Source organism: Perca flavescens, chromosome 8, assembly GCF_004354835.1.
Source record: "Perca flavescens isolate YP-PL-M2 chromosome 8, PFLA_1.0, whole genome shotgun sequence".
NCBI lineage: Eukaryota > Metazoa > Chordata > Actinopteri > Perciformes > Percidae > Perca > Perca flavescens.
This window is the reverse complement of record NC_041338.1, coordinates 20,627,392-20,654,891: the sequence shown is the minus strand read 5'-3', so window position 1 is coordinate 20,654,891 and position 27,500 is coordinate 20,627,392. Positions and strand designations below refer to the sequence as shown.

The 27,500-nt window shown below is 39.6% G+C and overlaps 3 protein-coding genes across 4 annotated transcripts in view; 1 reads left to right on the top strand and 2 right to left on the bottom strand.

Annotated features, from left to right (window-relative positions):
- cep152 (centrosomal protein 152) overlaps positions 1-4,018 on the bottom strand; it is a 17,689-nt gene extending 13,671 nt beyond the window's left edge. Inside the window, 6 exon segments of the mRNA XM_028585214.1 lie at positions 374-521; positions 843-1,157; positions 1,256-1,316; positions 1,444-1,553; positions 3,146-3,254; positions 3,442-4,018. Coding sequence (XP_028441015.1) covers positions 374-521; positions 843-1,157; positions 1,256-1,316; positions 1,444-1,553; positions 3,146-3,232 — 721 coding nt within the window. The 5' untranslated portion in view covers positions 3,233-3,254; positions 3,442-4,018.
- An 880-nt stretch (positions 4,019-4,898) lies between these two features.
- Positions 4,899-11,257, top strand: galk2 (galactokinase 2). The gene is made up of 10 exons (XM_028585341.1): positions 4,899-5,203; positions 5,300-5,388; positions 5,811-5,934; positions 6,009-6,102; positions 6,208-6,354; positions 6,873-6,971; positions 7,343-7,495; positions 8,120-8,330; positions 9,088-9,289; positions 10,145-11,257. Exons 1-10 carry the CDS (start codon positions 5,154-5,156, stop codon positions 10,350-10,352), a joined length of 1,377 nt encoding a protein of 458 aa, XP_028441142.1. The 5' UTR covers positions 4,899-5,153; the 3' UTR covers positions 10,353-11,257.
- A 596-nt stretch (positions 11,258-11,853) lies between these two features.
- Positions 11,854-27,500, bottom strand: part of atp8b4 (ATPase phospholipid transporting 8B4) — a 38,488-nt gene continuing 22,841 nt past the window's right edge. For both annotated transcript variants that reach the window (XM_028584219.1, XM_028584220.1), the window contains 26 exons: positions 23,623-23,681; positions 23,414-23,527; positions 23,223-23,321; positions 23,071-23,132; positions 22,859-22,931; positions 22,608-22,678; positions 22,330-22,409; positions 21,995-22,153; positions 21,795-21,883; positions 21,523-21,719; positions 21,165-21,373; positions 20,607-20,650; positions 20,342-20,507; positions 20,060-20,248; positions 19,730-19,845; positions 17,626-17,790; positions 17,441-17,552; positions 17,246-17,351; positions 16,950-17,091; positions 15,641-15,824; positions 15,192-15,415; positions 14,731-14,814; positions 14,092-14,337; positions 13,874-14,012; positions 13,659-13,789; positions 11,854-12,833 (listed from right to left, as the gene is read on the bottom strand). In XM_028584219.1, coding sequence (XP_028440020.1) covers positions 12,555-12,833; positions 13,659-13,789; positions 13,874-14,012; positions 14,092-14,337; positions 14,731-14,814; positions 15,192-15,415; positions 15,641-15,824; positions 16,950-17,091; positions 17,246-17,351; positions 17,441-17,552; positions 17,626-17,790; positions 19,730-19,845; positions 20,060-20,248; positions 20,342-20,507; positions 20,607-20,650; positions 21,165-21,373; positions 21,523-21,719; positions 21,795-21,883; positions 21,995-22,153; positions 22,330-22,409; positions 22,608-22,678; positions 22,859-22,931; positions 23,071-23,132; positions 23,223-23,321; positions 23,414-23,527; positions 23,623-23,681 — 3,539 coding nt within the window. In that variant the 3' untranslated portion in view covers positions 11,854-12,554. The remainder of the gene's footprint in view (positions 12,834-13,658; positions 13,790-13,873; positions 14,013-14,091; positions 14,338-14,730; positions 14,815-15,191; positions 15,416-15,640; positions 15,825-16,949; positions 17,092-17,245; positions 17,352-17,440; positions 17,553-17,625; positions 17,791-19,729; positions 19,846-20,059; positions 20,249-20,341; positions 20,508-20,606; positions 20,651-21,164; positions 21,374-21,522; positions 21,720-21,794; positions 21,884-21,994; positions 22,154-22,329; positions 22,410-22,607; positions 22,679-22,858; positions 22,932-23,070; positions 23,133-23,222; positions 23,322-23,413; positions 23,528-23,622; positions 23,682-27,500) is intronic.

Genomic DNA, 27,500 nt, shown 5'->3' with positions numbered 1-27,500 from the left:
GTCTGGAGGCTGATGAATCTCAATGGTAAACTGATCAGAAATAACACTGTCAAAGTGTGATAGTTATTATGGCTGGCTGGTACATGGTCATACATTAATTAATTCCCCTTTCTCAGTCCGTCTCAATCAAAACAACCCAATGTTATGTACTATTGTCCACAGTGGAGCAGCTCATCGATTGCTCAATGGCAGTGTGACAACAAAACAATACTTCTGATTATTTACGTGGGATGAATTTGTTTACATTTCATAAATTCCTAAATTGACATTTATGGTAACAATATCACTTTTCAACTATAACTGGGGTTTACATGTCACTATACTGTGTACTGTGCTATTAATTCAGCAACTAAATCAAGACTGTAAGACTCACGTTGTGTCGAGTCAAGGAATTCTCTTTGTAGATGGTCAAATTGACCTTCTTGGTGGATGGCCTGTGAGTTAAACATCTTTGGCTGATGGGCAGGATGGTGAGGATTGTAGCTGGCCTTGTGCTGATCCACTCTGTCCAATGCTCCAGACTTTAAATTATGAAAATTAAAACAAAAGTAACACCGTATGTTAGAAATAAAGATAGTACTGTGTTCAATAACTCAAGAATAAACCAAGTCAAAGTTACACAAATAAACTTTTTTTTAAAACACACATACACAAAAAAAGAGAAATTGTACACTATGCTGACAACTGGTGGACGGCCAGATAAAAGAGGGTTTATTTCAAATTATTAAAAGGAAAATGTACAATATTTCATACACAATAACATACAGTACATTTAAGTCACATGTATGATAAAATATAAAAAAATCTGCAATGACAAAATAGCCCAAACATACTCTACTCACTTGAAAATTATTTCTGTCCTTATTGTGGTCCCCATGGTTTTGGTTGTCTCTGTGTTCTCCTTCTCCATTATACACAACAGCAGTATTAGTGACTTGAGGGTAGGGTTTGGACTCATACTCGTCTGTGAGAGAAGTCTCTGTAGATTTTTCTGTGATTATGCTGGTGTATATATAATCTCCCTGGGTGAAAGGATGATCCTGGCTCCAGGTGTGAGGCAGAGGTTGACTTTGAGGGTGATATCCATTGATCTGAACAGCTCCATCCTCATAAGCGTACTCATCATGGGAGCGTTGAGCATAGTCAACTTCACAGTTCTTCAGAGAGACATTGACAGTGATAGTGATACCGTATTTTTTTCTTTGGAAGTTCAGAAGATAAAAATCTATCAGTAAAAAAAAAACTAACAACCTACCTGTTCATGAGTAGTTGGCCTTGGATGATCTGACCATTGCTGAGTCCATGTGGACTGTGGGCTGAGTGGAGAGGGTAAAAAAAGCACAATTATATCAAAATGCAATCAGGTATGTTTGATTGTTCTGAACTACATCCAGAGTTCTCCAATTCTGAGATTACTAGTGTCAACAGTAATATGTGTGTTACCTGTTGCCAGTGTTTTTATTGCTGCAAGGAGAGTACTCTAGCTCTGGGGAGGAGGAGTCTCTGCTGTCCTCCAGCATGTCATCGGGCAGGTCGGTGAGCAATTTGTGGAGCTGTGGAAAAATAGCACATGGAAATGAGTCACCAAGGTTGCTTCGCAACAGAGTTATAAAGTAATGCAGATAGAAGAAAAAAACAGCACAGATAAGCAATTACTGACAGTCTGAGGGAAAGTGTCAGGGCCAGGGGTACATTTTTAGAGTTTTGCTAGTAATCATATCAATAAATCACTTAACAAGCAACATTTTCTGTTCTGTAGTTTAACCGTGAGGATTTGCCGCATTTAGGTTATTAGATTAATCAGTAATGAAGGTAATTGTTCATTGCAGTCCTAATATTTGTACTGCTTGTATAAAATGCACAGATTACTCTTTTGGTCCATACAATCAAACTGAGAAACACAACACTGACAAATAATGTATTTTCTGTCAAAACATCTTAGCTCTTAATGACACAAAAACAAGTCACATCCACCTCTGTGTTAGAAAGAGACTGACCAGACCTGCTTTACAACCTGCCATGTGTGCTGGAACAAGCAGAGCCAGCTGGACTTACTTCCCACAATGACCGCTGAATATTCCTCAAATCCTCCACTGTGTCCACAACCAAAGGACCCATATTATCCCGCTTACACCTTTAACAAAGATTGAAGAGGCACTTCTGCTTCAGCTGTGAAGCCACATGATAACCTCCTAGCCTAATCTTTCTGCAGAGAAGACGTTCTGTGTGAAACATTCAAAAAGTGCCTGGCATGTTGTAGGCTCTCTGCGGTATTGCTGTGGTTTGCTCCCAAAGAACTCCATTCTCCGTTTAGACAAAACATATAGCAAGGTTAACTGGAGCAGAAACATTCCAATTACTGATGGCAACATTTTCCACTTCACCAACTTGTGTATACTAAATAGACTATACCAAAGGAAAAAAATCCATTTGACAATTAATATTCAAAGTCCCATTCTTCTGAGTATTGAAACCCACTGGTAAGACATTCAGTGACAGTTTCTTCATGCCTGCAAGTACAACTGGGGCCAAGCACAGAAACAAGGTAGCTATAGAGAGAAAGTAGGGAAACCTAGGGCAGAGCTAGTTTATGTGTGACACACCTGGAAGGAGGCTTTTTCCTTGAGCCAATAACAGCTCAGGTTAATGGTGCAACAGATTGTAGGCGTGAGTAATAACACAGCATGTGAAGCTGATGGTGCTTGTGAACTTCACGCCTCAAATGCTTTAGCAAATAAACAACATTAACTAAGAAAAACTACAAATACAGACGGCAAAAGTAATGTTAAAAAAAAATGAGCATACATATTTTTGTAAATATGTCAACATGACAATCTGCAGTGGTGATAGTAATTGCGTAATAACTGAAGTAGTGACAAGTAATGCCTACATCACTGCACATAAAACATGTTTTATAATTTAAACATGCCCTGGATATATCCGGTCTTCTGATATGTTAGATAACTGATGTTTTAAAATATGTACAATCAAGAAACCAGCAGGAGCTAAAGCAATCACAGCGCGTTACGGTTTGACAAAATCCCACTGGAAAGTGACGCAGGAAGGTTCAACAACTAGACACAAACGTAACTGTAACAAAAACGTTATTCCAGCAACTTTACGATGCTGCAGCTATGCGTTATACCTCTTGCTCTCTTGCATAGTCCTCCTGGTCGTATTCTTCTTCATCATGCTGGGTTTGAAGAGCAGCACTGTCAAAATCAATAGACATGATGCAGAGCCTGTAGGGTGCTCTGCGAAAAGAGGTGCAAAACAAACTTGAGAGGACATCACAAACAACCAGGGAATGTATTTGTTATGTGCGAAGTTGGCATTGGATGGCCATTGTTAACTTAGCTAGCTAACATTAACGTTACAAGTTAGCTAGCGTAAAAAGCACAGATATGAATCAGCCAAAACAGACACATAGCGTTGGCTTACCTGTTGGCATAAATGGGACAGACGGACAGACGTGTCTTTTGATGAGTTGCGTATTCCTTTATTTAAAAGACGTTATTAACTGCTAACCACACGACTGTTTACATTACAAAGCAGAGATGCTAGCGTAGCAAGTAGCGTTAATTTGTCCATTTTAGCTTGCCTTAGCAACAACAAGCCAGGCAATAAAATAAAAACGACCTGGTCATGCTTTGAAAAACCTCCACCGAATACGTTTGATCAACGGTGTAACATTAGATTCCTTAGCCGATACAACGTTTAGTGCCAGTTTGCGTGTAATCTGGCCTAGCAGAATGTGAGGCTAACTCCGGTTAGCCGGTTGGACGTCCTCTTTTTAAGTGCCGCAGACTCGCCCACTTTGAAAACTCGCGCGCATTAGCAGCGCCAAACCACTGAGGGCAGAACACAACACATTCATATACACAATATATAACTTAGCACATATTATTTCACTAACAGACGCATATACAAGTTTATATAGCTACCAATTGCTATAACAAAAGATGCATGGTAGAAAGTAATTTTCTAAACATTATTGTTGTTGCTACAGCCAACCCAATCTCAGAACTATCTAGCTATCCACGCCTCCATGGTAACAGCGTCTCTAGAATTGTGGGAAATGTAGTCGCCGTGTTTGCTTGTAAACGAAGCCAAGACGAAAAGAACATTAGTGCTATGAATCATGCTTTTACCTGACAAAACTCAAAGAACTAGCCTCTTTCTTCAAAAATTGATTAATAAGAAAACAGAGCAACAGTCTCTCATGGTTATAGACTGTACACATAAGCTAATTGTTATTGTTGGGCTTTTCCGCCTTTAATGGATAGGACAGCCAGGTGGGAGAGAGAGAGAGGGAAGACATGCAGGAAATCGTCAAAGGTCGGATTCGAACCCTGGACCTCTGCGTCGAGGCATAAACCTTTATGTGTGCCTGCTCTACCCTCTGATCCAACCCAGCCACTACAATCCGTTTTTTTACCATACAAATTGCAGATACATGAAATCACAAAATGTGATTATTGCAAGTAAAACAAATATGAAATTGTGTGTGTTCATGTTCATCCATAATCAGAGAAGCAGCAGCTATGTGCATAAACATGTTCTCCAATAGAGGGATATTACATTGGTTCTCTTCTCAAAGTAGTGTGTAGATGTTGTACACAAATCTTGTCTTGGAAACAACACCTGGGTCAATGTATAGCAATACAAATATAATATTATGTTCCCATCTTGTGGTGGTACAGCGCTTCATAGAGGAAATCAACACATAGCATCATTTTAACTTTGAATGCATACAATATTAAACATGAAGAAGTTAATCTAAAACATAAACAAAAATATTTCGTTTAACGTCTGTATTAACAACATAATACCAAAATAGGTGAAAATGAAAGGGTATATTGTTACGTCATCGTCCTGCGCGACAACCACGCCTCCTGTCCAGACAACTTCCGTGTTTTTGGCTCCTGCAGCCTCAAACAACTGTTTCAGAGTCAGCTCCTCCGTTACAAACAGAAACTTAACATCTATTAACTGAGTTGAATTCGCGTTTTAGAACTGACCGCAGGTCAGCGTTTTGGCATCCGGGATCCTCTTGTGACAGTCAGCTGATCGCGGCCAGGGTCTGCAAAAAGCTTTGAGCTCTCCTGTCTGACAACAAGTAGTACATTCATTGTTTTTCTATACAGGTAGAAATGGCCACACACCCACCAAAGTTAAAGACTGCGATTACTGCCAATGAAAGGTGAGTAACAGGAAGCCATGCTGATTGTCAGGGAGACAGAGGGACGAGGAAAGAATGTGATACTCACTTTATTTCTTCATTTATTATTCTTTACAGGCTGCAAAACTTGAAAAATACTTTTGAAACAAAGTATGGAGAATCTCCTCACTTCTATGCATGTGCACCTGGAAGGGTCAATCTAATAGGTAATTTAATTTGATATAGCCTAGGATTTAGTTGATTGTCAATTCTAGCATATTGGGCTGATGTTGCTTTATACAATGGACCTACAAGAACAGACTGTAAAAATAATGGACAAAGCTTCTAGAGCTGGGCAATTTATAAATATTCTATCTATTGAAATCGTGATTTGAGACTAGTTACTTATTTTGTATATTGTAATATCGTAATATAAGTGTTGGCTTTTCCTGGTTTTAAATGTTTCTGAACTGTTCTAGCTGTTCTTTACCCACTTAATCATTATATCCACATTACTGATGATTATTTATCAAAAATCTTTTTTTCACACTCATTTTTATTGGCATTTTATTTGCTCAATGCTAAAACATGTTTGTATTAATTGGTAGATGAATGGCTTCTGCTTTTGTTAATTTCTCATATTTTACAGGAGAGCATATCGATTACTGTGGCTATTCTGTTCTGCCAATGGCCATTGAACCGAATATCCTCGCAGCCGTCTCAGTGAACAAGTCAGGGACAATCACACTGGCCAACACAAATCCTCAGTACAAGTAAGGCTTGAAACTATGATTATTGGTGACTATTTACATTGTGCTTGCAATGCATGTACAGCATCTGTTTGCAGGGATTTCACTGTGTCGTGTTCAGAGGACATTGCCATCGACAGAGAGAATCCAAAGTGGCATTATTATTTTCTCTGTGGAGTAAAAGGTATTCAGGTAAAATCTACATTTTCCTCATTCATGGTAATTTAGTATTCAGTACTGTAGTAAAGTGATACTTTCCCCAACTTAATTAACCTTCCTGCTGTGTTTTCTTCATAGGAGAAATGTGGGATTGCTCATTTAGCAGGGATGTCGTGTGTCGTAGATGGAACCATTCCTCCGAGCTCCGGCCTGTCCAGTTCTAGTGCCTTAGTTTGTTGTGCCGGGCTCGTAACAATGGAGGCAAATCAAAAGTCCCTCTCCAAGGTAAAATGCTTTACAAATCAATGTTCACAGTAACACTTTATAATAACCAACATTAATAAATGGCAGCTTGATAGTTAATTAAACTTCAGTTAGTTATTTTTCTGTTAACACACAAGGAAAATATAATTTATGTTTACTTATTATAAGTAATGTTATAATTTATTTTCTTTTTTCTTTTGTTTAGTGTAAAATAAAAATAATTAGTTACATTTAGATGGTTCATATTTTGTCAATGGCTAATAATTGTTTTGTTGTTGTAAAACTTAAGTTTAATTAACTATCAATTTACCATGTATTAATGATTAATGACTGTTACCATTTCAACTATGTAATATTCACAAAGAAAAAATGAAATTTAAAAATATAAACATCAGCAGAATATAAACAATCTTACAAGCAAATATACTTCAATGGGCTTGTCTTTTATGCCACTCCTCAATAGATTGTATTTGTCATTTTCAAATGTTCTGTTTATATTGTTTTTCTCATCCTCATTATTATACTCTTTAATCCTCCAGGTGGCACTGGCTGAGATATGTGCCAAAAGTGAGCGCTACATTGGCACAGAGGGAGGCGGTATGGACCAGTCCATCTCATTCCTGGCAGAGCGAGGAACTGTATGTCGCTTTCCTTTTGTCAAACAAGTTGATCAGGGTCATTTATTCATCCAAACTATTAATATACTGAACAGATGTCTGAAAGAATGCAAGATGTTTGATAGGTGTAAAGTACCTTACCTTATGTGTACGTTTTTTAGCTGTTATTTGTATTTTTTTTTTACGTGTATTTATTGTCTGTAATGGCAGCTATAGCTACTATGCACTACGCACTCTTGAGTCCATGACAAATTTCCCCTAGGGGACAATAGTATATTCTATTCTATTCTACCTTTATAAGTAATGACTTTAATTGAATAATGCAAAAAAATGTCATGTAGTCATCCGTTACCACTTGTTTTATGACTTTTATTTTCTCAATTGTTTGTCAGGCTAAGCTGATAGAGTTCCAGCCTCTGCGGGCCACTGATGTCAAACTTCCAGATGGAGCCGTGTTTGTGATCTCCAACTGCTGCATGGAGATGAACAAAGCTGCTTCTTCTCACTTCAACATCCGTGTGGTGGAGTGTCGAATCGCCACAAAGGTACGGTGATCCTGCCCAGTCCAGTGAGCAGGAAAAATATTTAAGAATTTCACAAAATAAATTTAAGATACAAAGTTTATGACGATGTCTCTGTATTCAGATTTGTTTGCTGTTTAGAAATGCTGCTTCTTAAACACAAATCTTAAACACTCAATTAATCAAATCAAACAAACTCAAAAGGTAAAATAATTACTTGATGGTACCTTTTATTACACTTCATGATATGGTATGTTCATAGTAGTCTTTTAAAAAGGTTTAGAAACAGTAATCTGTAGGACCTTGTGCTCTTTGAGTCTTCATACAAGAACCTTTCGCCATAAATATTTTGTCCATAAACATGATGAAAATTCTCAGATTTCAATGCAGTTTTTAAGCATTAAGATTTGGTGCAGATCTTCTTGAGTGGAGAGAGCAATGAGAACTGAATACAGAAATATTATTAATCAGATTATACGGGAACTTTAGCATCATCTGGCATGAATAAACATTTCTCATAGACTTCCCTTGTTGCAACATTGGACTTAAGTAAACACCTGCAACTGTATTTCACAACACTTTTAGCTGTTTGAATCAAGAGAAGGTAAATAATCTCACATTTCAATGTCTTGCCGGGTGTGAACTCAGATGCTGGCCCAGGCACGAGGTCTGGACTTGAGCAGGTTTATGAAGCTGGTGCAGGTTCAGATGGAGCTGAAGGCCTCCCTGGAGGAGATGTTGGCTCTAGTGGGCGAGGTGTTGCATCCTGAGCCATACAGCCGAGAGGAGATCTGCAAGGTGCTGGGTGTCACCTCGGAGCAGTTTTCCACAGAGCTGCTGAGCGCCAACACTCAGCATGGTGAGCAACAGTACACAGAAACCTCTGTGAATTTTTATATCTCATGTCTAATATGGAAACAACAGTTGAGTAGTCGAGTAGTGGGTTGAAAGGTTAAACAATGACAATTTTGATAATGGATAAGCTGTTTGTAGTCAGTTATCTCATAATATTACTAAAATCTCAAATATGAACTTTGCAATGTGAAGACTTGTTTGTTTTCTGTTTTTAATATCATTCTAAATGTAATCTCTTTTTAATATCATTCTAAATGTAATATCTTGTTTTTCATTTTTGACATTTCATAGGTGAAATTTAAAAAATGATTAACGAATGAATCAATAATGAAAATAATAGGTAGTTGCAGCCATTATTACTTTGACATAGAACTGGGCAATACATTTTTTAATATTAATACTGTATTGTGATATGAGAGTAAATATTATCTGGAATTGTACTTATTATGATATCTGTATTTTGCTGGACTTAATTATACTTGAATATTATTATTATATATTTAAGCAACACAACTTTTCAACCATATTAATCTGTTCTAGCTCAGTAAAATGATCAGTAAGCAGCCATTAGTGATGATTTCTTCATATAAACATCCTCTTAAGAGGATGCAAATATCATCACATTCTACTAATATTGCGGCATTTGTTCATAACTAGCATCATGTTTGAATTGGTTAGTGTAACCCAGCTCTATGTGGACCTCATCCCAACCAAGCAGATGAATGGCTTGACAACCGTCTGCGTCTTCTCCTCATCCTTAGTAAAACATTTCAAGCTGCACCAGCGAGCCAAGCACGTGTACGGTGAAGCTGCGCGGGTGCTGCGGTTTAAGAGTGTGTGTGACTCTGAACCTGCCGAATCTGTACAGCTACTGGGAGACCTGATGAACCAGAGCCATGCCAGCTGCAGAGACCTGTATGAGTGCAGCTGCCCTGAACTGGATCAACTGGTGGACATCTGTCTGTGAGTACAGCAACGTCTCCCTTCACTCACTGCTATCACAGATTTAGACTCAGGACAGAATGGGATAAAATGAAATATTATCCAATGCCGTTTTAGAGATTTAAATTATAAAAAAGTGAATAACAACCAACTTTAGGAAACTGTGCAAGTTGTGTGGCTGAATTCCATTTAGCTACTTTAGACTGAGGGTTTGGGTATTGTGCATGTTGGTTTCCAAATCCATCCTACATTCTAATCTTACCAAGTATAATATACAAAACTTTAGAGTATACTGTTTTTTGCTGTTGGTGTACAAGAAATCAACATATGAAACTATTGTATACTAACAGAAAGTGATACAATACTTGCACTGTCAGACATTCATCAAACTGCAACTCTAAAAAGAGCAAAGACTGTGAAATCAGCGTACAAATTTTCCTTTTTTCAGTTTAATTTTCCGTGAGCAGCTACTCCATTTCCTTTTGTGCATTGCATTATGGGAGAATCGTACACAGACAGCACACTCAAAAATAAGTTGTGATTTTTTACATTCCCATCAGTCTCATCTGTACTTTGTGTTTATTGCTAATTAGCGCAGCAATAATATACCTGCTTAACAACAGCATGGGAGCATGTTGATGTTAGCATTTAGCTCAAAACACCACTGTGCCAAAGCACAACCTCACAGGAGCAGCATGGCTGTTTTTAATTGAAAAGCAAGTTGGATGAAAATAAGAAGAAACTTGGCAGTGAATGTTGTGTGTGGACCTCTTCTCCTCATGTGTATATTTAGTGCTAGTTGGTCAGTAATAAATATAGCCCTGTGTACTGTATACAGTGGATTCAGAAATATTGTCTTGTTTCTCTTGGTTACAGGAAGTCGGGGGCAGTGGGATCCCGGCTGACAGGAGCAGGTTGGGGCGGCTGTGCTGTCTCCATGGTTCCTGATGAGAAGGTGGAGTCTTTCTTACAAGCAGTGAGCGAGGCCTACTACCTCCCTGATCCACGCAGAGCAGCAATGGAAAAACAGAGTTTGTTTGTGTCAAAGCCGGCCGGAGGAGCTGCAATTTTCCTTGATGAGTAAAATGCATCATCCATTATCTGTTTATATAATCATTTATTCAAATACACTGCTGCAGTGGAATCAATGACAATTGCTTACACTTGATTCAGAAGGCACTTACAAATGACAAAGGCAATCCAAAATGTAAACCTTACTTTACTCTATTAAGATTATTCTGGAATATAAGGGCCAAAAATTGACGACAGTGGTGAATTATTTTTTACAAAGGGAATGTTTTTTTGTGTTTTAAATCATGAAAAAAAAAGATGAGAAAATAACAACAATCTTGTTTAATTTGTGCTGCTGTATAAAATCCATCCATCCTTTTTGTTTACATTTTATACATGAACATAATTTAACAAGGGCAAAATAAAAATAAACCAAATATTATCAGGTGTTACATGGGCATTTGAAGTAGTTATCACTGGAGCAGCATCATTCAGACCTTTCTTCTGGCTGGTAAAATGTTTCGGGTTTGTGTTGAGAGAGCCATGGGGAAATCATGGTAGTCAAGTGCTGATTACACGATCACACGCTGGCCTTTAGCTTCTGCACAGGACCAATTTTAACTTCATTAGAGAGCAGTAATGGTAGAGGCTCGGCTGTCTAAGGCACACTGTATTGTACTTAATGCAACTGCAGCATTCTGCATTAAAATCTGATCAGAGTTTTTATTATCACAGTTTTCCTTTAAGTTAAAAGAGAGGATAGAGTTGTTGTCAGTTTAAATACTTGCAAGTTTCTTTTAACTAAACAATGTTTTTATGTTTTATTCATTCTATTGATGTTAAGAAGCAGCCTCAGAACCAAATTAAAATGGACATCATGTTTGGAGTTTGATAATGAGTATTCAAATGTTGTGTAGCAACTGTACAATGTTTAAAACGGGGGATAAATCGGTATTATAAAGAGGATATCACATTCAAGCCATGCATTCAATTGCTTTGAACAAACTAAAGCCAATGAACTGTTGAATATCACATAAAAAAAAAAAAGAATGATTATCTTTAACAGGAACCATACAAGGCACAGCACAGGGGAAACAAATATATATTGGCAAAACATGGAGTCAGTAAAATGTATTTAAAGGTCCCATGACATGGTGCTCTTTGGATGCTTTTATATAGGCCTTAGTGGTCCCGTAATACTGTATCTGAAGTCTCTTTCCCATAATTCAGCTTTGGTGCAGAATTACAGCCATTAGAGCCAGTCCCAAAATGAGCTTTCCTTAGTATATGCCATTTCTGTGTCTGTAGATATTGAGGAGAGGGGGGGGCAAAGTGGATGTTGGGGGTGTGGCCTTGACCAACTGCCACTTTGCTTGTTTGAAAGCCATAATGTCTCTCTCTCAAGGGCAGGCTAAATTCTCTGGGTGGGCAAAGCAGAGAAAGGGGAGGTAACCTTGCTCCTTATGGCCTCATAAGGAGCAAGATTCAAGATCGGCCCATCTGAGCTTTCATTTTCTCAAAGGCAGAGCAGGATACCAAGGGCTCGGTTTACACCTATCACCATTTCTAGCCACTGGGGCTCATATTAATGTTAAAAAAACTCATAAAGTGAAATTTTAATGCCATGGGACCTTTAACTCAATAATGAAGTTGTGCTTATCATATTCAGCAGCTTTATCAGTATTTACAGAAACATTTGTAGTTTAGCACTTTGGATGGTTGAGAGGAGATTTTTTGTGCATAGGCTAATAGACGGACGTTTATTATTAATAAATGTTTTGTACTGGTGCTCGGGGCTAACTTTATTTTTGTCATTTATTATGTTTGTGACAGCTAAAGGCTGAAATGTCACATTTCTTTATTAATCAAAATAAGACATGCCATGATATCGAATAAATGCACCAACCAGATCAAATTGGATCAGTTAAAACAGGAGGACACATATTTCTTTAATTTTGGCAACTAATGCATAATGTCCTAAAATATAAATAACACCTTACATGATGAAGATTAAAAAGTTGTCCCATTATAATCTAACCAGCTGGCCTTTTTTTGTAAATGGTTCCTCTAGATAATCATGTTTTGATTGACCTTTAACATAAACAGAGACCACATGATCTACACTAATAAAGAAAAATGAGGTAAGCCTGTGTAGTTGGACTTGAACATAACCTTGCCCCAAAAGGACACCCATACATTGTGCTTGGTCTGTGAGAACCATGCATATGGTATCCTGTAGTGAATACACTATCTGTTAGTCAGAGGTTGAGTTCAGTCAGTGTGCTGCTGCTGTTTGAGCTGTGATTTCATCAGAGATTTCGTTCTTTTTCTGTAAAATATTTTCTATCCAGGTCGAGCTTTGTGGTGTTCTTTCAGGTGAGCGAGCAGAGGAAACTGTACTCGTCCTCATGTTTTTGCCTGAGGTAATCAGCTCGCCGTAGCCTTGTTGGTGGGAGAAGGCATACGCAGAGCGGCGGGAGCTCGTCCTGCGTATTCGCCTCAGGCTCTGCTCCTGAGGTCCTTGTCTCTTACTTGACTGTTGGAGATGACGAACCTGTCAAAATACAGCAGTGGAGGAAGAAGAACTTAGATCCTTTACTTATACTCCATTACAAGTCAATACTTTGCATTTAAAAGTATTATCAGCAAAATGTACTTAAAGTAAACATAGTAAAAGTACATATTCTGCATAAAGAAGCCCCTGTGACTGATAAAATATATAACATTAATTAGATTGTTAATACTGATGCATCAAAGTAGCCGTCGAGGTGGACATAGTTTTAACTGCTTTATGTACACCACAGGTAGGTAGTTCAATTCAGTGGCTCCCAACCTAGGGGTCAGGCCCCTCCAAAGTGCCACAGGATACATCTGAGGGGTCATACGATGATTAAAGGGGCAGGAAAGAAGGAAAAATAAAGTTCTGCTACATAGATCTGTCATTTTTGAGAAGGAATCCCAACTCTACGCCATTTTTTGTAAGGGGTCACAAGTCAAAAAGGTTGGGAATATAAAAAGGATCCATTCTGATGTTCATGTTAGTGATTCACTTTTGTATGCTCAACGGTTGTCTCATTGTCATGCGAGTTTGTTCACTGTCTGAATAAAGCTGCATTTAATCTGAAATCACCAAACATCATTTCCAGTTATCAACTCCGATAACACAATATGTGTTCTTTTATTAAAAAACAATATAGATTGTGGAGTGGAGTAGTGGAGTAGAAGTATAAAGTAGCATAACATTGAAATGCACAAGTAAAGTACCTAGTAAAGTAACTACCTCTGTGATTGTGCACCACTGAAATACAGCCATGGGAGAAATTTTAATTAAGTGTTCATCGCTTCCACCACTGCTGTAGATGCATCAAAGTTATTGTACCTTATCTGTTAGAGTTGGAAAGAGGTCTACTCTCAGGAAGCTGACTGCTAAGCTGGGCACAACACACACCACAGTGGTGAGCAGAATGACCAACCACACACTCTTCTCTGATAGACAGTTACGTGCCGTGCCTGAGGAGGACACACAAATGTATTTATAATAACTTTCCATGCATCAGTATTATTTCTTCATGTATCCAACTGAACTAAACTTACCTATGAACGGGAAATTACTTGGAAAGATGCCAAATATGCCATTACTTTGCATTGCAAATAATGTGGCAAAGTACACTGTCAGGCTCCCCCATATGAACAAGTGATTGACAGCTGTCCAGTAGTGCGTGTCAAGTCCAATCTAGGAACAGATACATGCATCATAAACATAATGTTTATTTTTTTAAACAACGGCTATTTTTGTCTGTTTGAACTCTTACCTGAACACTTACGACGATGACCAAAGATGTTGCTATGGTAACAGCAAATGATTGTTGGTCAGAAAAGTGGGAGCCATCCTCTTTCTCAATGACAGTGAAGGCTCCGTAGGGAATAAAGAAAAGCAGGAATGATGTGCCCATCCCCTGCAGTGTGCACAGGAAAAACTGGCGTTTGTTGAAGAGAAGGTTTTGCTGGCCAGGTTTGTAAAGGCTTGGGTAGCGAAGGCTGTTCTGGTCATTGACATCCTGTAGGAAACAGATATAATGAGTGTTATGTGATATTAATATGTATAAGGGTAGGGATAGGTTGATGTATTAGGGGCTTAATGGTAGTTGTATAACAGACAGTATATAAAGTATGATGGATGAACAATATACAATATTGTATATTGATATGGGTTAATCAGGTTCAGGGTTCTAGACACACATTATTTACTATGTAGGGTTAGATATCATGGCACAGTGAAAGAGAGGTCTACAGTAACAGTGTGTAACTTGACAGTATCTTGAAAAGAAAAAAGAAAGTAAAGGGTTGGCTCAGGAGGTTGCCATTGGAGACTGCTGGAAAAATAAATTTAGCAAATAAAGAGTTTCTTTAAAAAGATTCAGGTAATTTGATATTGAGCATATACGTATTACCTGATCAAAAAGTCCCATCGCCAGGACTGGTAAAGATGTATAGACTATATTAAAGAGGGTAATGAACCACTGGTCATACACAGTCTGTGGAGAGAGGACAGTTACATACATAATTTACAAAAATGTGAAAGGGTTTGTGCCTTTAAAGTCAGGCTTTTCAAGGGATAGTGTCCCATTTTAGAGTAAAATTACCCACACACTGACAAAAAGTAGACAAGGCTGTTAAGATGCAAAAAGAAAAAGGTAACACAATGTGAAAATTGTGACATTAAGTGAATGTTTCGGTCAAAGGACTATTGTCAGCAGAACCTACAGAACACGTAATTCTAGAGACGGCTCACAGACTAACCGCTATGACCAATGAGGAGAACAGAGGTAAGCTGCAAAAGCTGTTGATGTACACAATTAACTCAGCACATACAGGAAAAACGTTCTTTAATGATATATCACAGTATTCTTACCTGAGCTGAGAAACCACAGAAGAAGCCGTACCAGAAGTGTACCAGCGTGAAGGCAAAGTTCTTGTAGAAGAAATAGCACAGGAAATTACACATGCGAAAGTAGGACCAGCGTCCGTGCACCAGCAGGAGCCGCCGCAGGTACCGAAACTGAGCAAAAGAGTAATCTGATGCCAGAACCGCCTGCATCCCCTCCTGACCACTGATGCCGACACCGATGTGAGCAGCTGAGGAAGAAACACACAGTACTGCCCTTTGAAACTAAGTATTAAATAAATATTAAAACACTGTTTAAACATACACAAAGTGTATTCAAAGTGCAAACTGTGCTCCAAATGTCACTTTAAAATAAAACAAAATCAAGCTACCCTACTGACATTTTATGATGCTGTAAAAATGTTTCTTATCATAGCTAATGTTTATGTAGCTTTGGGTCTATGACTGACACTTACTCTTGATCATGCTGACATCATTAGCTCCATCTCCAATGGCAAGAGTGACGACCCTCTTGTGCCTCTTCACCAGCTCCACCACCTGGGCTTTCTGCATCGGAGTGACCCGGCAGCAGATGACTGTTTTACACAAACAGGCCAAGTCCAGGAAGACATGCTCCAGCTGTGGTTCCAGAGCATGAACCTGCAGGGAGAAGACATACATCACACCTGTTAGACCATGGGTCTCAAACTCGCGGCCCGGGGGCCAATTGAGGCCCGTGGGATGATATTTTGTGGCCAAATTGTAGTTTCAGTGCAGCCCGCGTGTTTTTCTGAAACGCACCTTTTTGCTGAGTCGTTGCGTGTGCCGCGCTTGCCACGCTTTTATTTCATTTTTTTATCACTTACGGGCTACCATAGCTAGTCTCGTGACAGCTTTCTGTAGCATTTGTTCTCAACGGTTGTCAAGCTAGCCAACTGTGAAGTACCTGGGGAAGTATCAACGTTAGTCACTTGGTTGAAACGTGTTCCGGAGTGATGGAAAGTATATGCCATCACCCAGTTCCAGTCATGTCTCTCTCAAAACATGCCGTGAAGAGAAAGGTTGGCGATGAGCACAGGCAATTTCAGTGAAAGTGGGAGACAGAATATTTTTTCTATCAAGCACAGGGGCACCCCTACATGTCTCATATTCACAGAGAAAGTTGTGGGGTACAAGGAATATAACATCAGACGTCATTACTCAACTAGACATGCTGAGGAGTATACAAAATACCAGGGAGATGAGAGAAAGAACCGGGTCGCCAATCTTAATGTCTATTGAGGCAACAAGATTAATTTAAGAAAGCAAACAAAGAATACGTTTGTTGAATACTTGATGCAGCCCAGCCTGACCACACTCTACCTCGAGCGGCCCCCAGGTAAATTGAGTTTGAGACCCCTGTGTTAGACCTATCATTACCATCCTACAACGTCAACCCCTTGCAGAGGCAACACCGTGCAACAGCTCAATGTAACATTTCCACCGAGCTGCTGCTGCATCATGCGTGCTGCTCAAGGCGCAGCGAGGGAGCAGCTTCTGTGTGAGGAAATGGATGTTAATGAAAACCTGTAATAGAGCCGAGGGCCCTCAGCAGCACAGCAGCTCATTAAAGACTCGGCACAGTCACAACAGCAGGTACAGAGATGCTAGACTCAGCAGATAGCAACACAGCCACTGTTTAACAAACCTGCAAGCATCAGTACCAAAATAAAAACAAGCAGAGGATAAAATTATGATTCCAACGGTGGACCATGTTATATAATGCAACACATTTGAGTATCTCACCAAACTGTGTCCATTGATGACTAAGGCATACTCTGCAATGATGCTTTCTTCAAACACAGAGTCGTCTGAAAACATATCTGCCTTCTCAACATCTCCTGCACTGCCAACTCGACTCAGGCCGAGAATGTGTTCTTTAGCGCTCCTGAGGAGAGAGGAAAGCCAGGAAAAAAATCAAATTTTTAGCATGCTAATAAAAGCTCTATCGAGAAGACAGAATCATTTTCGTCAACTGGATAAAATATTACTTATAGGCACTGAATTTTGAAGATTTTCCACACATGGGGCCATAAACTCACCTGAGCTGCTGCTGCACCTCCAGCAGTGTGTGGCCAGAGATAACAAAAACCTCATTCATGTTGTCTCGCAGCATGTTGCAGGAGTAGCCGATGTTCATTGCTGTCTCTGAAATGTTTTACACAATTTACATGTTGATAGCTTTTCACAGCATCAGTTGTCCCGTTCAAAAAGGTAATTTAGGTGAATTATGCTACCTAGTTTGTCTCCTGTGAGGACCCAGATCTTTATGTCAGCTAGATTTAGACAGTTGATTGTTTCTGGGACTCCCTCCTGAAGTTTGTCCTCGATTGCTGTGGCTCCTAGAAGCTTCAATGATGACAGCAGAAGCTAAATGAGTTTGATCGTTTCAAGGATGTCAACAAAAAGATGTCAATGTTACCTTCAAGCCCTGCTCAATCTCCTCGTAGAGAACAGCCAGCTGATCCTCACGGTTCTCAATTACAGTGCTGGCGAACAGAAGCTTTTTCGTCCAAACGTCAAAATAATCTTCATCAAGATCTTTGTAGGCCAGAGCTAATGTTCGAAGCCCTTCTCCAGCAAATTCCTGTAGAGAACATGATTGAAAAACAAACACCTGTAACAGTTGTACCGGTGCACGGTGCGTGTTGTCAAAAGTGGGATGAATTATTTACTGCACAGAGAAAGAACGGAGTTTTTTTATGACCATTCATTGCTGTGTCAAAGAACACACAATTCAAAACTTAAATAGTATATTTTCAGTAAGACACAAATATAATCTCAAACCAGCTACTTCTGAAATTTTGTCAAAACATTACCTTCACAACAAGCTGCAGCAGTCATCAGTACTATGTAAGCTTGCTGATGTTTTTAGTACTTTGTTTGGTTTATCGATTTTTATGAGACTTTAAATACAGGTGCATAGTATACTGCATAGTGCACTAAATACAAAATATAATGTAGGTTATAGTCTATGGCATAATTTAAACAAGTCTCCCGAAAAGAAACGGATATATCTCATGTTGGCGTTTTTCCATTACATGGTACCTGCTCGACTCGCCACGACTCTACTCAACTCTACTCGCCTCGACTCGCTGTGCGTCCGTTTTCCATTGCAGATTTTAGTATCGCCTCAGCGTGGCTGGTCGTCATAGCGACTGCCGTGGGCGTGGCTTAGTAGCTTGCTTTCCCATTGACATATCCCATAGACAGTATATAATGGACCAATAGACCCTGTTGCTCTGGACGGAGACCAGTGAAGGCTATTAGAAGCACTTTTCCGGTGATGGCCAGCTTTACTGCACAGCCTCCAACTGAGAGAATGTGACGTTAGCAACGTGTCTGAAAGTTGTAAGTCTTCTGGTAGCTGTGCCAAGAGAAATCTCAATCATTCCCAATCTTACAGATACGGAGACTGTAGGTGTATGTAAGGAGATAACATGGGCACAGGCTAATTATTGATCACTAACATGCTAGTTAACATTAGTAATTAAACCTAAACATCTCATGTAAGTCGAAACTGCCTGCGAGCTTCTCCTGTACTATACGGTAATTCCTCCTCTACTATCGACAGTAAGTCACTTGGTTATGACACAATCGTTAGCCTATTTTTACAAAAACGTCTGCTACGGAGCCATAACGTGAGGTACAAGGTAATGGAGCCTTTTATACATTGTCGTGTTTCTTTGGAACTAAACAACGGACAAATAGAGTCTTTAAACGCTTCAGATGTAAAGTTATTCGCAGTCAAGTGACGTAAAAAAAAAATGGCGGTCAGCGGAATGCTAACAGGAGGTGATGGCCAGTTTGCAACAAAATGGCGCCATGATGGCTCGAGTTCTGAAGCGAAGCTTACCCCCTTGACATATCCCCGACGCATTTCCTGGTTCTCCGTCTCCGTAAACAACATGATATTAAAGAGATAGTTAACGTTTACTGCTCCAGATTTCCCACCGTGGTCACATATATATGACTCTAGAGTCGCTACTCGCTTTGTTTCTCTCACATATATATGACTCTAGAGTCGCTACTCGCTGCGGAGATAATCGCCGTCACTCTCTCACTTCTCCCTCGCTCACTAGCTCCCCACACACACAAATACGGCGACTCGACACACACACATCACACATGCACACACCAGCACACCAGCACACCAGTATAACCATCAGGCCACTTGTATGCTATGGAGAAAGCTCTGCGTGGAGTCTCCGTCAGCAAAAAAAAACACCGCTGGCTAAACTATTTAAAAATGCCATCTCTCGCTAGCAATGCAGTGATCAGTGACGCTTCTTTACGACCAATCAGCAGCCTGCAAGGTTTCACGTCACCTTCTCGGCTCACCTCAGCTCGCTTGGAACCTCGACTGAGCAGGTACTAAAAAAAGTACCTGTTAGCAGGTACCAGGTACTTTTTTTCGTAATGGAAAACCAAAAAAGGCGAGTAGAGTCGAGGCGAGGCGAGTAGGTACCATGTAATGGAAAAGCGCCATATTACTGAGGGATGTTATCCAATCGGACAACACTTACACTGAGATGTTCTGAGGTAGTGTGCATGAGGTCTTCACTGGATGGATCCAGACGCTCAAAGATAATAGAGTCAGCTCCTTTGGAGTATAGTTTAATCTGGCCCTGTGGGTTTCTTACTATAAAACATGAGCAAGAGAACACAACATAACTTATCTGATCAAAGCATGTATCAAGACTTTTAACTTCATTATATTCTTAGAAAATAAAGATCTATTACTAAATGCCATAGGTATTATTTTAAAATGTTAAATATGTCATGATGACTACTAACCCTAACCCTAACCCTAACCAAAGGGAGCGTTGTTGTGCTGTTATAAGTGAAGACCTAACCAATGACGCTCATTCTCTTGCGCACGTTGTTGAAGTCCAGTATGGCCAGCAGCTGGTATGTGACGGCTCGTCCCATCTCACACAGTGTGATGGTCTCGGGGGTTCGGGACCGGAAGACAAACCCAAAGTTTCGTGCCGCAGTGACCAGTGCTCCCTCGTCAGGTGACTGGGCCTGGTACACCAAATTTCCTTCATGTTAACAGAAACATCAATCAGAACCACTTCAATATATTCAGTTATTTCTGTTATTACTGCTACTTCTGGACCATGTGCACAGTTTACCTTCACTCTTCTCCTCTGACATGACAGTGTGGCACAAAGCCAGTAGTCTAAAGAACTCCTGCGCTGCAGGATCCTCCAGTTTAATGGCTTCAACCAGGCTGCCATCATAAAACTTAAACCTTCTGTCACAGAGAGCATTGAAGGAAAAGTCCACACAGGCTGTTTTCTGAGGGCACATGAAACCACCAAGTGTTAGTTATTATAGTTATTATTTTATTATTAAGAGTTAAGAGTTAAGAATTTGTGATTGTTATGCCTCACTTACTTCTGTAATTTCAACCCTCTGCTTAAATTCATCATAGACATCACCTAAGAGAAAGAAAAGGTAAAGTAATGACTTAGATATCAGACATTTAGCACTTGTGATATGTTATTAATCTATACTGGGGAACAAAGTGGGTGTTTTGAAGCTCAAACTAACATTATTTCTTTAGAGAGAAACCACTGATTGCTAAAGATTTTGCCCAGAAATCTAATACATTCATTATGACAATTTTCATGGCAAACATCATTATAGTAATTTCCCTTCTTTCTAGAGCTATAGGCCTATTTATATAATTTCATGTTTTTTTTTTATAATGATCAGTGAATTATCCAACTATCATAAACCAGTTCACTTAAACTGACAAAATTGTTTTGGTAAAGTCATTCAATATTCTTTGGTAGGATATCAACCAGTCAGTGTGGTCTTTAAGTGGTATGATGGAGGTGTCAGTTGATATAGTTGTCTCTGTCTATTTCATTTATTTGTTCAAATATTCAGTAATATTTTTAATTATATTATAAATTGAAAGGTATTCTAATTTTTCATAAAACATCATACCGTAAGTCTGTCCATTAATGGAGCACTTGCTGAAGACCATGATGTTCTGGGTGAGGGTGCCCGTCTTGTCAGAGAAGATGAACTCCACCTGACCCAGCTCCTCATTCAGGGTGGTGGTGCGAGCTTCCGCCGCAGTGTCCGTCTGACTGCAGTACATCCTCCGGTCCCAGTTAATGAAGTAACTGTGGCCGAGCCGCAGAACCTCCACACTAAAAGAAGGTTTAACCAAACTTTTTAATGCTATTAAATGGTTGTACTTTTAGATTTCATTAAAGAAATATTAGACCTTGGCAGAGCAACAATATAAACTGTTTTCAGAATAGTTATATAGCATTTTGGAAATAAACTTTGTCCTTACCTGACATAGAGTGAGATGGGCACAACAGTGTTGAGTATGATGATGTAGGACCAGAAGGTTAGGAAGCCAGAGAAAATTGCACTGCTCTGAAACCTATTCCACGGCAAAAACACCTGGAAGTTTCTGCCAATCCAGCTCTCCCAAATAGTGTTTCCAATGGCCAAAATAACTCCCATACAAATGAGGAAGGCAAAGATCTGAAATACAGATCATCATTTTATGTTCTGTCAAAATAGTTTTTGGTTTAATAGTGTCCATGCATAACAACTTACCCACAAAACCAAAGTGTTCATCAGTTTATCGATACTTGTTCTTTTAAATTGAGTCCCTCCACAGTTCTGCATGAGTTTGGTTTGCAAACCTGTTGGCATTAGGAAACAAATATCAGTGTTAAAAGAACATTAACAATTAGAGGGTTTATGGCTAATGGATCTGGAGATTGAAAACATCAAAATAAAAATAAAAATCATACCAGCAAAGATGACCATCCCAAAGCACCACTCAGTGTTTCTGAGTACACAGCCTCGCAGCAGCATTTTCTCATTATCCAGAGGGTATTTATTGTCTCTCCAGTATAAAGTGCCTGTGAATCGATCCAGCTTGTTGTTTGGTGGCTCACAAATGACTTCACCTGAGGGACAAAGCAAATATAGTCTTACCAACATGAGTCATCACTTCAGGAGAAAATTCATAAACATGCATTCACACAAAAAGTCAACATGTCCACATATAGAAAGCCTGAAGTGTCCACAAGTGATTTATTTACACAAATAGAAGAATAAACAAATTCTCCAAGCACCATCTCACCATCAAAGTCCATCAGCTTTGCAATATCTCCCATATCTGAGGTGACGGTCAAAGACTGACGAACTTTCAGATTCGTCTCTCTATTTGGGGAGAAATGGAAATAACTAATTTGTCTTCTATGATGACGTATAAATGTATAAATGTATAAAAGTAACAGTAAACCAGTTTACTTTAAAAAACAAAGTCACATACACTTCTTTCCTCACACGTGTGATACGGTGTCCGATTACGGTTCAGATTTCTTCAGCTTTACTTTACATAACCAGTGCAGCACTTACCCATCTAGCTCTGCAGTCTCAATATAGCACAGTCCATAGGGCTCACTACTACAGAGGATGAGGATGTCTGCCTGTGTGTAAAACCAATATGAAACAATCAGTGGTGAGAAAAGGCAATAAATCAATCTCTGCACAACTGAGCCTGCAAGACAAGTCAGTCCTTTAACTGTTGACCTCAACCTCTCTTATACGTGAACGTGAGAGACAGAGGCAACAAAATGGAAAAACTGAATTACAGAATTTTTACTCACAGCAACAAACTGATTATTCTCTATTTTGATGATATCTCCCACTCGAATGTTCATCCACTTCTCACTCTGCATACTTGGAATAAAAAAAAACAAAAGAAACTCATAATTAAACCACATAAATGCCCTTGAACACACAGTCTATAGTCATATGTGTTATGGCTTTTCAGCTGTTACAAAAAGCATCTAAATGAGAAAGACAGAGGATAAATTACCTTCCCCTGACGAGAACCTGAGACTGGCGGTTGTTGACTTGCTGGTCGCTTTTATGTCTGAACTGAAATTTAAAAAAAAGGAGTAATCATTTTACCATGGGAGATAAAAAAGGAGCATTTAGAAGATGGGTTAGAAGAACAGTTAAACTTACATAATCATCTGTGGCGTCCTTGACAGCCGTGATTACCAGCACCAACACCAAAGGCACGATGGTCGTGAACCAGGACAGAGAAGAAATTTCTGGAATTAACTAAAGAAAAGAAAAGCAGGTTGTTAGCTCACTCAGTTTCACTTTAACTCCACAAAAAGCAAATATATCCACACAAATGCAGTTTATCCTACCTGCAGTATCAACAGCACTAAGAAGTAAGCGTTTGCCACCCTCTGGAACTGTTCAAACAAGTTCATGGGCAGGAAGGTGAGGACATTGTACTTTGAGGTTTTGATGTGATTGTCCTGAAGAATCACATATTCAGAAACAGCACTGATGAAATCACCACAGCCTGCACTTGTGAGTAAGCAAACATGGTGTCATTTTGAGGTCTACTTACTGCATAAGAGAACTTGTCATTGTAGTCCTGCGCGTTGGCTTTCACATGGCGTTCCTTCTCTACATACAGACAACACACGGTCATTATCCAGAGACAAGTTAATAAAAGTACACATTCATAAAAAGAATATAATATTTTAGACTAGTATGTATAAAGTAGCAGTGAGACTTGCCATTGAGAAAACCTTAAACTGTAAACCTTAGACTGTAAAATTACCACTGCAATACAGTAGAAGGTTTTTCTCTGAATCCACTGAAGTATAGAGCGCCGTCGGTAAAGGAAGCAGCTTTACTATAGAGGGCTGACGTCAGAGCCCTCAGAGGGTCTCAACAGAAACATCACAAGTTGAATTTGAACCTTTATGTGAAGATGGCATGAAACTCCTTCCTTTCTTCCAGTACCTTTTAATAGGTGGGTTTTACACACAATGAAAATGGTGTTTGGAATTAATCATACATTTTAAAGTAGGCCTATACCTCTTGTCATGTCAGCACCTGCCATTCCCTTCCTGTCATATAGGCTACCTGCTCTTTAGCCATTGTTCCCTGCCAAGCCATCTTTTGTCCTATCCATTCGGTCTTGTTATGACCCTTGTATGCTTTTTTGGACTTTTTGACTGTTCTTTGTCATACATCTAAAATTTCACTCAGCAGATCAAAATTGGTTGCCAGGTGTTATAACATGAGCTGGTGCTGGTTGGAAGATTTTGTTATACCTTTGGATAAAGCCAGGCTAGCTGTTTCTCCCTGTTTCCAGTCTTTATGCCACGCTAATGTCGCCTCGCTGTAGCATCACATTCAGTGGACAGACCAAGCGGCAGCCTCAGGTGCTAAACGATAAAGCCAATGCAGTGCCAATCTGCAGTTCATCAAATGTCCACTTGATGCTGGCTCAAAAAGGGAGTCAATCCCCATATCATACACACACCCATGTTAAAATGCCCAATTTTACAGCAGATTTAAACATGTTTAAAGCCTGGTACAAAGAATGGCTTTGGTCTCTATAGCAAATTTTTCCCTTCATGACGACTGTGGGGGGAGATCATTGTTTTTATAATTCAACGTTTTAATTATATTAAGGGTGTGCTGCTTTGAGTGACAGGTGGCTGCTGTCAAGGGAGGCTAGAATAGACTATAAGCTTCATGAGGCCAGCCTCAGCTCCATCCATGCTCCATCTCTTTGCCCATATTTGGATTAGCCATCAGTTAGGCGACATCTAGTCTATATGGACGATTTTTCATTTCTGGGATTGTTCAGGTGCCGCCGGAAATTCCGCCGGATGCCCCTAATTTTTGGCCGGATGTACGTCACCTTCCGCTTTCTTTGTGTTAGCAAGTTGGTCGATTTATGAGGACTATGGTTAACTGCTCCTCAGATCTCTGCAGGGTAAATCGAGACAGCTAGCTTGACAATCTGTCCAATCAAAGTTTTCTCTCGCATGACTAAAACAACTTTTGAATGAGCACGTTCCACCAAAGTTCCTTCTCGAGGCTATTTTGCAGAGGCACCGTTGTTTTGTCTGGTGATTGTGATTGGTTTAAAGAAATGCCAATAAACCAAAGCACGTTTTTCTCCCATCCAGGAATGTTGGACTAGCCAGACCCTCCTCCGCAGTGCTTTGGAGAAAGGTCTGGAAGGTTTTGTATGATTTAGATGTAAGAGCAGGGCGGAGCGTAATGTAGGCTTGAGTAGGCATACCCAAATATTACATCCTGCCAATGCAGACAGGTGGCTATCTTGTGACAATCTGCGACGGAGACAGGAACCGTTCAGAACACAGTCCCATGAGCCTTTGCAGTGCTTCAGTGCAGAGCACAAAGGCGTCCTGTCGGAAGTTACAGTATTGTCTTTTGAATGCGCCTCTGAAGCGCTGTGACTGCCCTTTGGGTTCACCTGTTTGGTTTGTTTGTCATGGTAATCAAAGGCAGTGTCGGAAAAGGGGAATGGGTGCTTCGGGAGTGGACTAAAAAAATGATCAGGCTACATAAAATATATTGATGACAATGTCGTAAATATATTTGTCAACACTGAGCCTGCTACACGTGGAGAGTGACCTCACAGAAAAAGTCAAAGCAGAAGAGATAATTGATTTGCTAAAAAGAAGCGGCGCATATATTACTAGATTAAGCAAATATTTGGTTAGTTTTTTAAAGTGCTCATATTATGCTGTTTGGCTTTTCCCTTTTCCTTTATAGTGTTATATATCGTTTTTGTGCATGTTATGGGTGTACAAAGTGAAAAAGCCCAAAGTCCACCCCAAATAGGGACTTACCATCTCCAACAGAAAGCACTGTTCACAAACTGCTCCAAACAGCTCTATTGTAGTCCAGCCTTTTCTTCCATGACGAACGTGCGTCACTTTGTAACACACGTTATAATCATAGACTGTATATTAATGGACAGCGCATGTGTGACGTCACCCATTGGTTTGTGGAGATCTGCTAGCCGTCGTCGAGTTTTAGACGAGAGGGAGGAGTGAGGGAGGAGCCCTTACACTCTACGTTACGTTACACACTTTCACTGGCAATCACAACATAGCCGTACAACAAAAATTATGTTTTTTAAAAATTAAACCATGTAAACCTATTCTGGTACAACCTCTAAATACAATTATGAACCTGAAAATGTGTATAATATGAGCACTTTAAATGACAGTAATGTATATGCCACGTGTGGAAAATATAATATTGTAATGTATTTTATTGTGTAACCTCTCAGTGAACTATTCATAGGTCGTAGAGCTTCGAAGAGTATCACAGAAGTATTGAATTCTGACATGTGTTGCCAATGACTGTGTAACGTTATTCGATTAGGCTATAAAAGAGAAGAGGTGCAGTGCTGTTTCAGTTCGAAAGTTGAAATCCTTGTTTTTTTTTAAGATGGCCATTAATCCAGGGATCTCTGAACAGCTGTCGGATCAAAATATAAGGTCGTCATACAACGTTACAGATCATATCCTAGTTAGCGGCAACGAGCACGTCCTCAGAGCAGTTTTACCAAGGATCCTTTCTAAACTGTCTCTGGTTTTACCACGGATCATGTGTATGCGGCCGGCTATCCGAATCTACCTCCCTCCCACATTAGCCTACCCAAACCTCCACCTCATCCGCCGCCTATGTGTAAGAGTGTCTGTGACATGCATGCGAGCTCTGTCTGAGCTTGCCCTTGCCCTTACACGCTTTGGCATTCCACTCATGGCTCATGCCTCAAGGTGATGCATTAAGGCTCATCACTAATCTCGGTCATTGCTTTTTTAACAGTCTAACTAGGCAATATATTCACCCGCAAACAACACAATGCCAGTCATCTAGATGACGAAATGTATCAAAGCACTCTAAACTTGGAGCAATGCCCAAAGCAGCTGCTAGATCTTTTGTTTCCAAACGATGTTAAATCATTATGTTGAATTATGCATAATGCACATGCACAGAGCTGCAACCGGATATACCTTCTCACACAATGGACCGGCCACCTCCTGCTATCAGTTACTATGACAATTTATTATTAAGAAGGGCGTTGGTCTATTTAAACATTTAATTAGAAGACGTGTAAATTTAATATTGTTTTTCTATTACAGCACAAAGTTGTATCTCGTTTTTTTTTAACAGACTGACTTCTGGAGGAGCTTTTTCTTTTCTTGAGTAAGACTGCAAGTTTGAGCAACTTACAGTGGAATGATTCATTAATGCTTCAGGAAATAATTCAGACCCTTCTGAGAGCAACATCCATACAGGAAGCTTTTACATGTTCAGTTTCTGTAGCTACAGAAAACTTTTTTTTCTCAAAATGATGACAACACATTAACTGTACTTCCATCTCAGTTCTTTTAAAGAAATATAAAATATTGAAATATACTCGAATTCCATTCAAACACATGG